Source organism: Thermobia domestica, chromosome 13 (assembly GCF_964235325.1).
Source record: "Thermobia domestica chromosome 13, izTheDome1.hap1.1, whole genome shotgun sequence".
In the NCBI taxonomy this organism is placed as follows: Eukaryota; Metazoa; Arthropoda; class Insecta; order Zygentoma; family Lepismatidae; genus Thermobia; species Thermobia domestica.
Genome location: NC_137466.1, coordinates 59795875 through 59811918, shown reverse-complemented (window position 1 = coordinate 59811918; position 16044 = coordinate 59795875). Strand labels below are relative to the sequence as shown.

Below are 16044 nucleotides of genomic sequence, written 5' to 3'. Positions count from 1 at the left end.
TATTTTCACTGAAATAAACATTACAAAGGATAATTTCACTTGATTACACATACATAAATATAGTAAATTATATACAGAATGCTATAGTATCACTAGATACAGCTGTCATCTCTCTGAGTATGTGTAGGAAGTCTCTTTTCCACTGGCTTCCCTCAAAACTGTCTGCTACCAACCCAGTAGCCATTATTACAAGAGAGAGAGAGAGATAGAAACATTTGTGTTATGATTAATTTTGACAAAACACAAGATCTAAATGTCTTGAACGATGGGAAACACGGTGACAAAAATAGTCATGAATTTTAAACGGTCTTTCCAAGAACTGGTGAGCGTAATACGTTAATATTAATAATTTACACATAAAATAAGTCAAAATAAAATACATGTTTTCAAAAGGGCAGTGCATCATGGGAGAAATACTTAGGTCCGTCGGCTGACGGTAACGAACTTGGGGTGAAGCCAAGCCAAGGGCTTGAGACTCGCGAGATTCTTTTAAAAGGTGTGAAAGCGACACCTTTAGAAATAAGAAATCTATCATGTTGACGCTAAAAATTTTATGGCTTTTGAAACAAAGCCTGGAGAGCGTCTGTAAGCAATGTTTCCACCTAGCCATTGCTATACACGAGGAAGATTCCAGTATACTCCTATACTCAATGTTTCATCCTTCGTTGGTCATTTAGTGATTTCTCCACTCATTAGTTGTCATAGACCTCACATTAAGTTTCAGTGCAGACTGATGTCGCCAAGAAAGAAAAAAAATTCTCTGTGCAAGCTATCTCTGTAGCCACGAAGTTCAATGCATATGATTTGATTTCTCCTTTTATTAATCATATGTAGAATAGTATGCTGGCTCTATAAATCCAATAACGCATGTAATATATACAATATAAAGTCCCAGTAATGAGATGCACGCAACATTAAATGATGTTCATAGCCTATAAAGAATAAAATACATACATGAAATACAATATACATCAACATTGTATTAATACTCTCGTATTACGCTCGGTGTTTACCCAATAATATTCATAGAAGTTATATAATTAATTAAAAAGAATGCTAATTAATAAGCAATTAATTTGATCACAAATTACCATATATTTAAATATTGATATGCAAATGTGCACTCATCTGCATTTTGATATGCATATAAAGGAGAAGGCACTCGGCCGTCTACACTCCGACAGTAATTATAAAATTAGGCACAAACGTCTTGGTCTCTACGCGTATAAGTTGCAGTTGATTTCGTCTCGTGAAAGTGCTGTCTCGTCTAGAAAATATTAATTTATTTCACCTCGAAGAAATCTGCCTCATCTCGTTTCCGAGACAAGATGTGTTCTTTTGTCCCGTCTCGGAAAAGTAATAGAAAGCAAAAGTCGTAATAACAGAAGTAATACAAGAAGATCTCGTGACTTTTCTAACAAATGATGCTCGTGAGGTACTTTATTTTTGGCATATCTTCTAAACGCCTCTCTCTCTCTCTTATGATACTCATGTTAATGAATGTAACATGATATTTAAAAAAAAAGATTGGAGCTAAATGCTAAATACATCTTGTCACAAAATATATTTGAAACGTTTCATCAGTTTTACTGTGATGACAAGATATACAACGTCGATGTCATTCTAAACTATCCAGAAAATTTTACAGAATTTTACAGAGAATAGTTGTTCATATTCCCTCTTTAAAAGTGGAATTTTTAACAATGCTTGGAAAAATGTCTGTTCGTGTTTTTAATAATAAGGAATTTATACACCAAGTTTCATCTCCAAAACATGAAATATTTCTTAGCAAATATTTTGAGCCCCATCTCCTTCATTAGTATACACATTTTAATAGAAACGACTTGACCACAAACCAGTTCGAGGTAGGTATTAACAGATTCAAAAATTCATTTCAAACGATTAAGCCATTTTTCGTTATGATAGACGAACGTCTTTTCCATTTGTTTAATATAGATATAGATTAATAGTATTGGTATTGTTCTGTTTGCATAAATTATTTATTTGCATAAAAATGAATTATGTTAAATATGTTTAACGTTGACGTTACTTGTTCTTTCATGTTGTCAACAGTGAAACTGTGAATTCTGTCTGGACGATTTATCTTACCTTGAATGTAAAATACCACAGTAGTAGCAATTTAACCTTGAATGCTGAAACATTGTTCACTTCTATTTTTCAAGAGACTTTCTTTCCTCTCTAGCATTATTTTGTCAATAGCACTTTTTAAATTACATACTTTTTTTCGAAACTTATTCAAACTTAGTTAAATACGTATTTCCCTCAACACCTTTCCAGTACTGAAAATTGTTCGTGTTATAATTTACCATTAGCACCTAACTTAAAAATTGTTTCTGATAAAAAATACATAAAATATCATGCGTAGATTGCTCATCTTGCATAAGTTTTTTGTTTGTTTGTTTGTTTGTTTGTTGCTAATACACTGTTATTTCTTGGTAAATAATTTGTTACTGCTGCAACTAGGTCACTTTGTTTAAAAATTTTATCCACGTCACCCGAGTTTGGATCTTGCTTTTGGGACCCAGACAGACCTGCTGACCAAATCTGGCGACCCGGATGGAACCGGTAACCCGGAAGTAACCTAAATTTGAGCTTTACAGCATTTTGTAAAATTAATTATGTCCACCAGGGATATATGGAGGTGATGGGTTCTGGGGGATCCTACTCCTTTTCTGTAAATTTAGTGTAATTTTACGGGTGATTTTGCAAATTTTACTGTAATTTATCCTCATATCGAATTTGGAACCTTCCCGAAGAGCTTTGGACTCCTAAAGTAAATTAATGCATGCGTGCCTGATGTTTACTATCCAATCTAGAATATTCACGTGTTTGATTCCCGTTGTGATATTTCTTAATATACTATCTGTTGATTTTGAACACAGACTGCGCAAAAGATTAAAAACAAAAAACAAAAAAAGAAAAGAAAAGAAACACTGTTTGGATTTTTTTAAAGGTTAACCCGATCAAAGGGTTACGCCCTTTCTTCGGTAACTGTTTGGACTCGGCAGTATCTCTTATATTCTACACGAAAAGTAATGTGCTCGCTTGATTTAATTTTGACTATCCGTTATAAGAAAAACATATACCTTATCTTTACTGTAATGCACATTTCCACTGATTTTTTTTATTGCGCTATAAAATATTTTAGAGCTAGCTGATTACGAGAAACACTTTCTTTTGCTCACGCGTTGATTCTAATTCGTCGAAATTTACGATTGAACTTAGGTCTATTACTCGTGCGCTTGAAACAATGACCGCCATGTTTATACGTCATCTGTCGGTTCAAGAGAAAATGTCTGCACCACTCAGTAGGGAAACTACTTAAGGAAAGATACAATGCATCTTTTTCAAATGTGTACGATGTTGCTAATAAAATGAATAAAAAAGTAACAAAACTTAAGATTTCTTTGAAAAGTGAAAAGTTGTATTAATCTAATCTAACATATATTTTTGAAATATTGTTCTGTAACAAAGTGAATGTATTGAATTTACTAAACCACTTAAATATTTAACTACAACTAGTATTACCTTCCTTAACAGTACAACACAACCAGTTTCTATGAACGTACGTACTCATTCAAGTTTTCCAGTTCTTTTAAAAGCCATATAATTTATGCTACACTTATAAACACAGGAAGGCAGTTGTTATAGTAATTTTTATTTAATGTCTTTACGTTAATAGGTATTGTTTGCAGTTTGAGTAAATACATTAATTAATGTCTTCATGTTTGGGTCACCAACCGACCTTACAAAGTGAATTTTATTCATTCTTAAGCACAAAAAAAGCGATATAAAAGCACAGTGATCTGATAGTTGAGTGCTAATGTTTGATATGCAAGTTCGTTGTGAATTCGATAGTTATGCGTTCAGGGGACAGCAAGAGGAAATTTACACATGAGAAATCACTTCCCCAAATAAAAATAAGCTAAATTTTCTACTGAATTTACCACTAAGACGCACAGACGTAAGATAATAATCACGTCCATGAATTTTCTGAAAATTCTCCAACGCCATTATCGAACTACTTTAAACACTAACAATATTATTTCACCATATCATCTTCGCACTTACCGTCGTTTCCTTTAGCCAATGGAACATACTCGTGAATTGTTTATACTATTCCAGGCAAACATTTACAAAAATTGTTGAAGATAGCGAAACAAAATTATAACAGTAGGAAAATTCTTCAGTCACACAATAAAACAAAGGCAATGTGGAAAATAATCAAAGAAGAGCTCAACATGCAAATACGTAGTACCCATATAAATAGCATAATTTATGGGGGCGTGAACATGACAAATCCAAAGGACATAGCAACGTCTTTTAATAAATATTTCACAAATATAGGGCAAACTCTTATTAAAAACAAAGGAACTAGTAAAACTAACTTATCGGAACTTAAAACTAAAAAATGTGATAAATCTATATTCTTGAAACCAGTAACAGAGAGTGAAATAATCATCATAATAAAACAAATGAAAAATTCGAATTCGGCTGGGTCGGACGAATTATCTAACAATTTAGTAAAAAGTTGTTACAAATATTTAGTTAAACCATTATGTTATCTCTCAAATATTTCAATCGCCACAGGAACCTTTCCTGATAAACTAAAGATTGCTAAAGTTAAACCTTTGCACAAAAAAGGTAAACGCAATGAAATAGAAAACTATAGACCGATATCATTGCTACCCATTATAGGTAAAATTCTGGAAAAAATAATGTTCAATCGGGTTATGGATTTCATTAATAAATATTCTATTATATCCAACGCACAACATGGTTTCTTGAAAGGTAAATCTACTGAGACAGCAATTTTTCTTTTTCTAGAAAACTGCAGAAAGTTACTGGATGAGAAAAAAATATCTATAGGAATATTTTTAGATCTAACAATCGCCTTCGATTTAGTAAATCATCATATATTGCTAGAAAAACTTAGTTGCTATGGTATTAGAGGCTTAGCAAATAAATGGTTTGAATCATACCTCAAAGATCGGAAACAAGTAACTGAAATCACAGGAATAGTTAAAAATAAAATTCAAAAATGTGTGTCAAGTGAAGAAATTATTAATCGTGGAGTACCACAAGGATCAGTTCTAGGGCCACTTCTCTTTCTTCTTTGTATAAATGATCTTTCTGAAAGTATTAATAGTTCATGTGTGACTTTATATGCAGATGATACAAACATAATAGTTAGTGGGAAAGATGAATGCGAATTAGCTTCAAACTGCCAAACGGCAATGAACCAACTTTCAAGTTGGATGAATAAAAATGACCTAATCATTAATGTAAATAAAACATGTGCCTTAAATTTTAACAAAGGTAAAAGTAATCAAGCCAATGCAATAATAAAAATAAATAATAAAACAGTTAAATATGTAGAAACTGCCACCTTTCTCGGAGTTAAAATATCTAATAATTTCAACTGGGAACCACATGTAGAACATGTAAGAAGTAAGCTAAGCAAACTATGCTATGCAATTAGATGTGTAAGAGATAAGATTGATGTAAAAACAGCTAAGTGTATATATTACTCAAATTTTCATTCTACAATAAAATATGGCTTGATGTTCTGGGGAAATGCACCTAAAAGTATTGCTATCTTTAGGCTACAGAAGAAAGTAGTAAGAATACTTGCAGGAGTAAAATAGACCTCTTCTTGCAGAAATATTTCTAAGGAACTTGGAATAATGACTCTTCCCTCAATGTATTTGTTCGAAATATTAATGTATTTGAAAAAACATAGTAGTGAATTTATTGTTAACAAAGACATTCACAGTTATAACACAAGAAGTAAAGACGACATTCACTTGCATGCACATAGGACAAATATATACAATAAATCAGTTACGCATAAAGGTACTCTATTATACAATCTACTTCCATCATGTATAAAAAAATCAGGTCTCTGTCAATAGTTTTAGATCCAAACTGAAAAGGTACTTGATAGAACATTGCTTTTACTCGGTTGAAGAATATGTAGAAAATAATTCGTATACGTAAAATTAAATGTATAGTAAATAAATTACTGAAACCATAAGAATCTATATATAATAATAGTATGTATGTTTATGTATACTGGTATATATATATATATATATATATATATATATATATATATATATATATATATAAATGACATGTCCAATTTCGTTGTATGACGATGAACGGATGCAATAAATTATGATTATGATTATGATTATTGAAGTGTATTGAACACACACGTTAACATTCAAACTACCAAATAAACAAATATGACAGCAAAATAATGAGAACAAATTAGTTCCAATTGGCTGATTACTGAATGAAGTATCTAGATTCACGCCCCACGTTTATGCCCTGTAGGCTGAGAGCCTGATGATTATGGAAAGTGAATGTTTATTAAAGAATTGGTGAGATGGTTATGTGTGAAGAAACAGCATAACCGCTAGAAAACACACGAACACGATATTGTGCACTACAAACTCAATAGCTTGGGATCGAATCAAGGATCCCTAGTATCAGAAGTGAGCACTCCACTACTGATCCACCGTTTCTCCTGAATATGAACGTTTGTGATATGTCATGACGAAATGAAATGAAATCTTGGAGTTTTACGGTTAAAGGAGACGGTGATGATGAGTAATGAATGAAATGGTGAAATGAAGAAAGTGGGAGGAAACAGGAGAACCCCGAGAAAACCCACGCACACGATGTTTGTCCACCACAAAGTTCACATGGCTTGGGCTGGGATCGAACCCGGGACTCCAAGCACCAGAGGTGAACGCTCTACCACTGAGCCACCGCGGCCTTCATATGTCATGACGACTACTATGCACAATATTCTGTTCTACAATATATGAGAAACAAATCTAGACTAATAAAACTTAACAAAGTGTTGAACTAGCTGCAAAACATTTGCTTTTATGATTTTTTAAAAATATTATTACTTGTGGACCTCCGTAAACACAAAATTCTACACAGCCGAAACCGGTTATAACATTGTCAATGTTATAACGATGTATTGGGTATAACGGCGAAACCGAACTGTCCTGTTTAAACCGTATATAAAAACTATATTTAAAAAATCGCTTAGTACGACATATCATATAAAACGACTTATTTTTATCACATTATCAGACGAATGTATCGGTTACAACGTTCAATGTTGATTTTTGTTTATTACCTGTTTGGAGATTGCTGACAAGAATGTAAGGATTATTTTCATATTCTTGTTTTGCTTATACTATACAATATATACAGTAAGTTTAAAACATGCTCAACATTTCATCTCATTCATTAGCCAAGACCGTATACGACATTATTGAACAATTTACACTGTTGTTACTTTCTCCCAACTTATAAGTTTTTATATTTTATTTCCATACAGTGTTATTGCTATACGTACAGTATTAGAAGAAAAAATCCTGTTCGGTCCCACCCCACAAATATTGAATTGTATGTAGTGTATTTCAGTTACTTTTTATTTATTTTTTTAAGTTTTAGCTTTATTCTGTTCATTAACCATGTAAGTGTACATCCCAAAATTTAGAAAACTTAGATACGAAATTTTGAGCAAGAAAAGGAAAACCCGGTTTGTGCGACCATCGGCTATAACGACCGTAAATTGTGGTCCATTCGAAGTTGTTAAAACCGGTTTCGACTATACTTTCACAATATAATCATTTGTAATGTAATACCATATACCAAACATTAATCAAAGTGCTAACGAGAGAAAAATTATAAATAAACTTATGTTCGCATACTTAGAACACTACTTCCAATGAACAGATTTGACTAATCCACGTTTTGTCATTTCAAATGGTTCCTCTCTCGTGGTTTAACGCAGTGCCGAATTCACGTATAAGGTAAACAACTATAACTTAGGGTCTCACTCCCTTGGAGGCCCCAAAAAATTAAAGAAAAAACTGGTGGTAATGTAATTTCAAAGTAATAGAAAAAGCAAATACGATAAAACACACATACAATAGCGGAGTTTTTGTATTATATACTAGTTTGTTATGAGTGGGGCCCCTGTTTTCCAGCTCGGCTTGTAATTGGGACCTGTTTCTCAGCCCCGGTTGTCATGGGATGAGGGTCCTGGTAACCCACCCCCGCTTGTGATGGGATGGGGCACCGGTATCCCAGCCCTGCATGTAATCGAGCCGTTTCCCAGCCTCGCTTGTAATGGGACCCTGTTAAACCAGCCGTGCTTGTAATAGAAGCCTCACTTTCAATAGTTTAGGTCCCATCAAGCGTAAATCCGGCACTCATTTCACGGAAGAACACACACACACACACACACACACACACACACACACACACAAAAAAACGGCGTAATTATTGTTATTGAAAAGTAAAATATTATCATTTCATCTTTGTCTACATTTGTCTAATAAGAAAACTGTAACTGTTATTTATGATATTTCACTTATTACTTTGAATATGAATAAACAAAGCTTACAATACTAATTTTAATCTTTAACATTTCTTTAAATTTCAGAAACAGAATGGTTGTCTTCGGAATGGCTTTCTAAATATACGAAGGGAAATTTTCAACGGCATGGATGCAATGGTATGGCTACCTCATATTTCTGGACGACGCTGATTTTCACTTGATTACCCATTCGATTAGCAATCTGTGTAAATAACTGTCAACCACAATTGACTCAAAGAATAAGAAACGCAAGTGTGTGAATGTGTATCAAAGGGACAAAAAAATACTTATGAACATATTATGAAGTGTCCTAGTTCTTACCAATGAAGAAACCACTGCTAATCATTAAAAATATTATTAAAAGACTTGAAAACTTATTTATTTCAATACATACTTAAACACTAAATCAAGTATATATTTTTTTCGAGAATATAAAACATTTATTATCATGCACAATTTACATCAACCTTTTATCATCTGCATGTATATGTCCTTAGTTCTAGTGAACTTCGGTTTATGTAATTTTACAAAGAGTCAGAGTGATCCTGTTTTAAAAAATGTTACTTGTGACGTCTCGCCGTCCATTCAATATTCTTTAGCGCGCTGTGGGGATATATTTCAGGTGAACTTTACGCATTCTGAATACGAGACTGAAGAAATAATTTTAACTTGTCTAAACAATACAGATTTTATAATTCCTCCAAAAAACATCTTTGAACTCTTTGGAAGAAATTCTACTTCAAGTTGGTTCAATATTGTTATTAAGGATTGTAATGTGTCTACAGAACTAATCTCAAGAATAGATTCTGCTCTCTCTAAGTTACCAAACGTTCATTTTGGTTCATGCACCCTATTCTTAATAAGTGACAAAGATTCCGTATTAAATATAGACAATGAAACAATTGAAAATTTAGTGAAATGTGAGACTCTTAATATTTCCTATCCTCACGTTACAATTACTCAGAACTTTCAATTTCCAAAAAATCTTCGAAGAGTAATAATCAAAAGCTCAAATTTATCCACACTTCCCGCTTCGATATTCAATCAAACATCATATTTATCATCTTTAAAACTAGAAAATAATGAACTAACATTCATACCTAGTGATTTATTCGAAAACTTAAATTCGTTGCGCTTTTTGTCACTGGAGAAAAATCGAATAAACCACTTGGAACATAGTTGGTTTCAAGATTTGAATGCACTATACAAATTGACTCTCTCCTATAATAATATTCGGGAGCTTCCAGCCAGAATATTTAGTCCATTGTCAAATATGGAAATATTAGACGTTAGTTATAATCCAATTACAGTTATCAATGAAGAAGCATTTAAAGGTACTACAAAACTCAAAAATTTAATACTAGATTCTTGTAAACTTCTCAAATTCGAAGCAAAAATCTTACCGAATATTCCGAATCTTACAGATTTGTCGGTATCTAACAATAGCCTAACTACGTTGGACAATGTTACATTACCATCAAAATTATTGCTATTACGTCTTTCATATAACGATTTAGGAGATTGGATTAGGAAGTCTTCCGACCTTATGCCGATTCGTTATCTTTTAACTGCAGAGTTTGTAAATTGCAGAATAACGAATCCGTATTTGCCATTCTTAAATCTAACGGATATAGTGAGTCTTAATCTGCAATATAATAATATAACGGAAATTCCTCCTAACTTTTTACCCTATTCCAAATCTCTTAGTGTTCTTCGTATAGATTCAAATAACATTTCAAAAATATATCCTTATGCTTTTCAATATAAAAAGATAACAACTCTAACTATAAATAATAATAATTTGCAACGTATTGATGAGTTAATTTTTTATGATTTATCTGAACTTGAGTTTCTCTCTTTGAGAAAAAATCACATATCATACATTGATCGTGATGCTTTCAGAAATTTTAATAAGTTATTGGTTTTGGATTTAAGTCACAACAATATCAGTGATGTATATCCTTTCAGTAATAGACCAATAAAAAGCTTACTAGTACTAGATCTAAGCTACAACAGTATTTCAGTCCCTGATCTTGACTTTACAACTTACTTGAATAACTTGGAAGAGCTATATTTATCATCTAATAGCATTCGGAGTGTATCCTGGTACCAAGGTTTCAATTTGCCTAAACTTGAAGTTCTTTATTTGGATAACAATCAGCTAGATTTTTTCGCTATAGCTAAGCATGACGAGAAAAAGATCTCCACTATAAATCTTGCCAATAATAACTTACGTGGTGCTTTAGGAACAAACGACACAGATTTCACATCTATGCCTTATTTGAAATACATCGATCTATCTAATAATTCCTACTCTAATATACGCATGAACTGGAGAAGTTTAAAATATTTAAGATTGTTAAACATATCTTACAATAATATATCATATATTTCATCAAATGACTTTTTATATAGTTCTTCAGAACTAACAATAGATCTGAGAGAGAATGCTATATCGTCAATAGCACTAGAAGATAGAGAAATTGAACCAGTATTTCAACCAACAGCTGCTGAAGTATATCTTCAAATGAATACTAAAAGCATGAATTGTGACTGTTATATATTTAATGTACTTAAATACCATCAGAGCGATGTTACACTGGTTCATGAAGACGCAAATGTAGCAAACATATCACAAAGTACCTTCATATGTGAAAATCCTGATGCAGTGCGCGGTCAAAATTTTGATGAAGTTGAAGACTGGGCTTTGGAAATGCTGACACTCCTAGGTTTTTGTTTGTTGTGAAAGATCTATGTTCTGTATATACATACCAACCTTTATATAAATATATTATGAAATGAAAATGTAATAAAAAGAGATATATAGTTATTTTATTTCTGCATCCTTGCGTATCTAAGAAAAGTTGTATAGTCTTCTGAGGATATAAAAAATTACATATGAAACACTGATTTCTACAAAGGAAGTGTATCTTTGTATGTGACATTAGCATTTTCTTATGTCCAACTTCCTGTATTTTGGCAGTTCACAAATCCGCTCAACAAAATCATGCTCCATCTTTGTAGATTACTTCTTTCTCCATTTATTTTATTTTATTTTTATTGATTTCTTTTATACGAGAGATATTAAAGATAGAACTCGAGGCCTCCGGAATAACAACCCGAAAGGAGAAGTGAATATCCGATATTCAAATCTGAGACTACTAGAGCGCATAGTAGTTGTAATCTAGTTCAGGGCTATCAATCTTACTGGCTCCAAATACTATAATGAGAATTCCTTTATTAAGGTATTGTTATTACAATATTTTGGAAGCGAGGAGTTTGCATACATGTACCGTATCGAGATAACTATATTACGTTGAATCGTTGGATATATCAGGATGTACAACCGTGTAGCCTAAATGTTGAAGTAGAAAATGAAGTAGGCGAGGATGATAAAGGATTTAGTATTCTTCGGGATGAGTTTGAAAAGGCTATATCCGAGATTAGGAATGGAAAGGCAACCGGAATAGATAACATACCAATCGAATTCATTAAAAATATAGGAGACAAGAGAAAGAAAGAATTGTTGCGACTATGCAATGAAATATATGAAACAGGAGAATGGCCAAAAGACTTTCTGAAAACGATCATGATACCGATGGCTAAGAAATCGAACCCAAAGAGATGTGAGGATTATAGAACTATTAGTCTCATATCTCATGCAGCTAAAATTCTGCTCCGAATACTGAATAGAAGGTTATATGGAAGAACAAATAAAGAAGTTGAGGAGGAGCAGGTCGGGTTCAGAAGAGGCAAGGGCACAAGAGATGCTATTGGATTATTAAGGGCGATCGGTGAAAGATTTATAGAAAAAGGGAAAGAGGTGTATGTTGTATTTATTGATCTAGAAAAGGCTTTTGACCGCGTGAATTGGGAATTGTTGTTGGGAGTTCTAACAAAGATAGGGTTGGAATGGAAAGATAGAAGACTCATAAGAAACTTATACATGAACCAACAAGTAAGTGTTAGGATAGGGGAAGAACTGACGGAAGAGAGTGCAATTGGAAGGGGAGTTCGACAAGGATGCTGCCTCTCGCCAACACTATTTAATGTCTATCTAGAAGAGATAGTGAAAATGAGCCTACATGATGATGATGGCATTTCGGTAGGAGGTAGAATGATTAGATGCATAAGATTTGCAGACGATATGACGCTTCTTGCAGAATCTGAAAAGAAAATCAATAAAATGTTAGAAAAAATGAGAAAGGGTTTTGAGGAATATGGAATGAAAATAAATGTTAGAAAGACAAAAGCCATGGTGATTGGAACGAAGGGGTCTGTGTCAAATATAAAAGTAGGAGGGGAGAAAATAGAACAAGTGAATAGTTTTCGATGCCTGGGTAGTATTCTTAGTAATGACATGAAGTGCGAACGTGAAATAAAAGCAAGGATAGGAATGGCGAAAGAAGCGTTTAGGAGGAAGAAAAGTCTGTTTTGTGGGACCTTGAATAAAGAGTTGAGAAAAAGACTCATAAAATGCTTCGTGTGGAGTGTTGTACTGTATGGGGTGGAAACGTGGACACTACGTAAAGGTGACGAAAATCGACTGGAAGCGTTCGAAATGTGGGTGTGGAGAAGAATGGAAAGAATTAGTTGGGTAGAGCGGAAATCGAATGAGAGAGTGTTAGAAATGGTGGGTGAGAAAAGAACACTTTTAGATATTATTAGGAAGAAGAAGAGAAACTGGTTGGGACATTGCCTAAGAAGAGATTGTATCATGAGGGACGTCCTAGAGGGTATGGTGGCGGGAAAGAGAGGGAGGGGGCGAAGGAGACTACAATTAATGGATGATATTAAAACAGAAAGATCATAGGCGAAGACGAAAAGGTTAGCGGAGGACCGTGGAGCATGGAAGCTTCTCAGCTGCGGCAAGTGACCTGCCAATAAAGGCAGAATACCTATGATGATGATGATGATGATGATGATCTTTCTCCATAGTTTTGGAAATTTTGTACATACAAGTATAATTTTTAGTTTTAATGTGTATAATTTTAAAATTCACTTGTTATCAATTTCTCTTTTGATGAAAATAATTTCTAAGACAAAATATCGATAATAAGTAACTATCATTATTTTAACGTTTTCGGTAACCATAAAGAAAATAGCTGTAGAAATCCTTGAAAAGGTAAAACAGAACGTCATTATAACCTTATGGAAGAAAAACAATAGTATATTCGAAATATGATAAACTATTAGTAGGAACTTCGATAGAAATGCACGTGTAAACCAAAACGACAACAACAACAACAACAACAATAATAATAATAATAATAATAATAATAATAATAATAATAATAATAATAATAATAATAATAATAATAATAATAATAATAATAATAAAGATGATTCTTACTTTTATACATGTATAAGTACTCAGGTAGAGAAACACTCAAGATTCACTATCGCATTGCCATTTGAAAGCACTTATTAATATATCCATTGAATTGTCAGTGATCCTGTATGTTGCTCGTTATTGCTTTGAATATATTCCATATGTATTAATAAAACGCATAGGAAGCACGGTGGCTCAATGGTAGAGAGCTCACCTCTAGTGTGTAGGGTCTTTGGTTCAATCCCTGGCCAAGTAAGCTTGTGTTGGAGAATATCATGTCCTTGAATTTTCTAGGAGTGCTCCTGTTTCCTCACATAGTCTCATTCCACCAATTATTTCATCATCATTTAGTTGCCATAATCATCAATCTCCCTTAGCTTAAGGGGTGTAATCGTAGTACGTTAAACTGAAAGATTTCATTTTATTTCATTTTCAATAAAACCCTCACTGACGAAAACGTAAAATACAAAAAAAAAAAAAAAAACATTTGTGTAACTCGTTATCTGTGTCTGATGAAGCAAAACATACGCTTGTGTGAGATCAACTCGCTCTATTAGGAGAAAAGATAGGTTTCTCAGCAAATATGGTTGTGGAGCATTGTATTTCCTGTCCGGTGAACTATCCGGAAACAAACAAGATCGTAGGTAAAAATATAAACTAAGTTTTATTTTCAACCATAACGAACTCAAGGCCTCCGGAATAACAACCCGAAAGGAGAAGTGAATATCCGATATTCAAATCTGAGACCACTAGAGCGCATCTATAAATTAGAAATAGTATACTAAGAAGTTGTAATTTAGTTCAGGGCTATCAATCTTACTGGCTCCAAATACTATAATGAGAATTCCTTTATTAAGGTATTGTTATTGCAATATTTTGGAAGCGAGGAGTTTGCATACATGTATCGTATCAAGATAACTAAACTGCGTTGAATCGTTGGATATATCAGGACGTACAACCACTTTTGCCAAACGTCTGGTTACACTGTATAGTACCTGAAACTAAATATTTTGCTTCGACGTGATACTATTTTATCATACCATTTTAATTACTTTACTTCATTATCGACATTTAGACGCTTCCTCTACTTGTTTATGTATCCCTAATGTTTATTTTATTTTATTTATTATTGATTAGGGTATGGAGTAGAATAAGTAGAATAAATAAACAGACAACATCGATAACGTTTGGGAAGTGATTCCTGACACCAAGATCAGATAAAAAGCATAGAGCACCCAGGGCGCACAAATGCATCCTTTCAGAGTTATAGGCTGCCGAAAACATGAAAAAACCAAGTTTAACGGTTCATAGCTCCAATACTATGGGACCTATCGTAGTCTGGTCCAGACTTCACTTAGGAACTAATATGTGCCCTATCCAAAAATCCATCTTTCAGAATCCTAAGGCACTCACACAACAATTTTTAAAGAGGGAGTTTGGCTACAGGCATATAATTTGCAGTAGTCACCAATTATCTCTATAAAAATTGTTGCGGAAGTACCGAAGGATATTTGGATATACTAGTTCCTAAATGAAGTCTTAACCCGACTACGGCAGGTCCCATAGTACAGGCACGTAGCCAGGATTTCGTGAAGGGAAGGGGGTCCGTGACATGAAATACTGTGGTCATCGCACCAGGGGCTTGATCATTTTAAACTATTTTATATTGGTTCGTTTAGCCAGGATTTCGCAACGGGGAAGGGGGGGGGGGCATGAAATTCTGAAGGCACAGGAGTTCGATCAATCTAAACTATTCTACAATCAACATATATTGGCTTGTTAGGACAATAAAATAAGGACATGTTGACAACAATTTTAATAACAAACTACGAAGAAATCTCGAGTAAAATAATAAAAAAAGTATTGAAAAAGATTATACAATATTTACGTCCTTCCTCTGTTTATTCAAATATAACAATTTTTCTTTCATTATGACCTCAATTATTATAAAAAGTGCGGTACATATCCACTATTATAAAAAGTACATACTGAATAATGTCTTGTAAAATATTATACAACATCTGCGTTCCTTTCTCTGTTGAATCAAATATTAACAGAACTTCCTTTCCACATAAACTTTTGTTTTTATTATTCCGTCAACTACTGTTTGTTCCAAATGACAGGCTAAAGGAGCAGTAGAAAATTGTTTTTGTAATAATATGTTTGATACTGCAAGGATGCGATGACGAAAAATTATGATAAAAATGTCCACGCTATTACACAACGGCACTATGCTTTCGGAAGCTTGAAATCTCCCTGACTAGTAGCAGAAATTCTG

General features: G+C 33.3%; 1 protein-coding gene across 1 annotated transcript; it reads left to right on the top strand.

The window, feature by feature from the left end:
• Nucleotides 1–10208: 10208 nt before the first annotated feature.
• LOC145667614 (uncharacterized) lies at nucleotides 10209–11199 on the top strand (the record flags this gene model as incomplete). The annotated part of the gene is made up of 1 exon (XM_081735078.1): nucleotides 10209–11199. A coding segment is annotated over one exon (972 nt), but the record flags the coding sequence as incomplete, so codon positions are not given.
• Between the last annotated feature and the right edge of the window lie 4845 nt (nucleotides 11200–16044).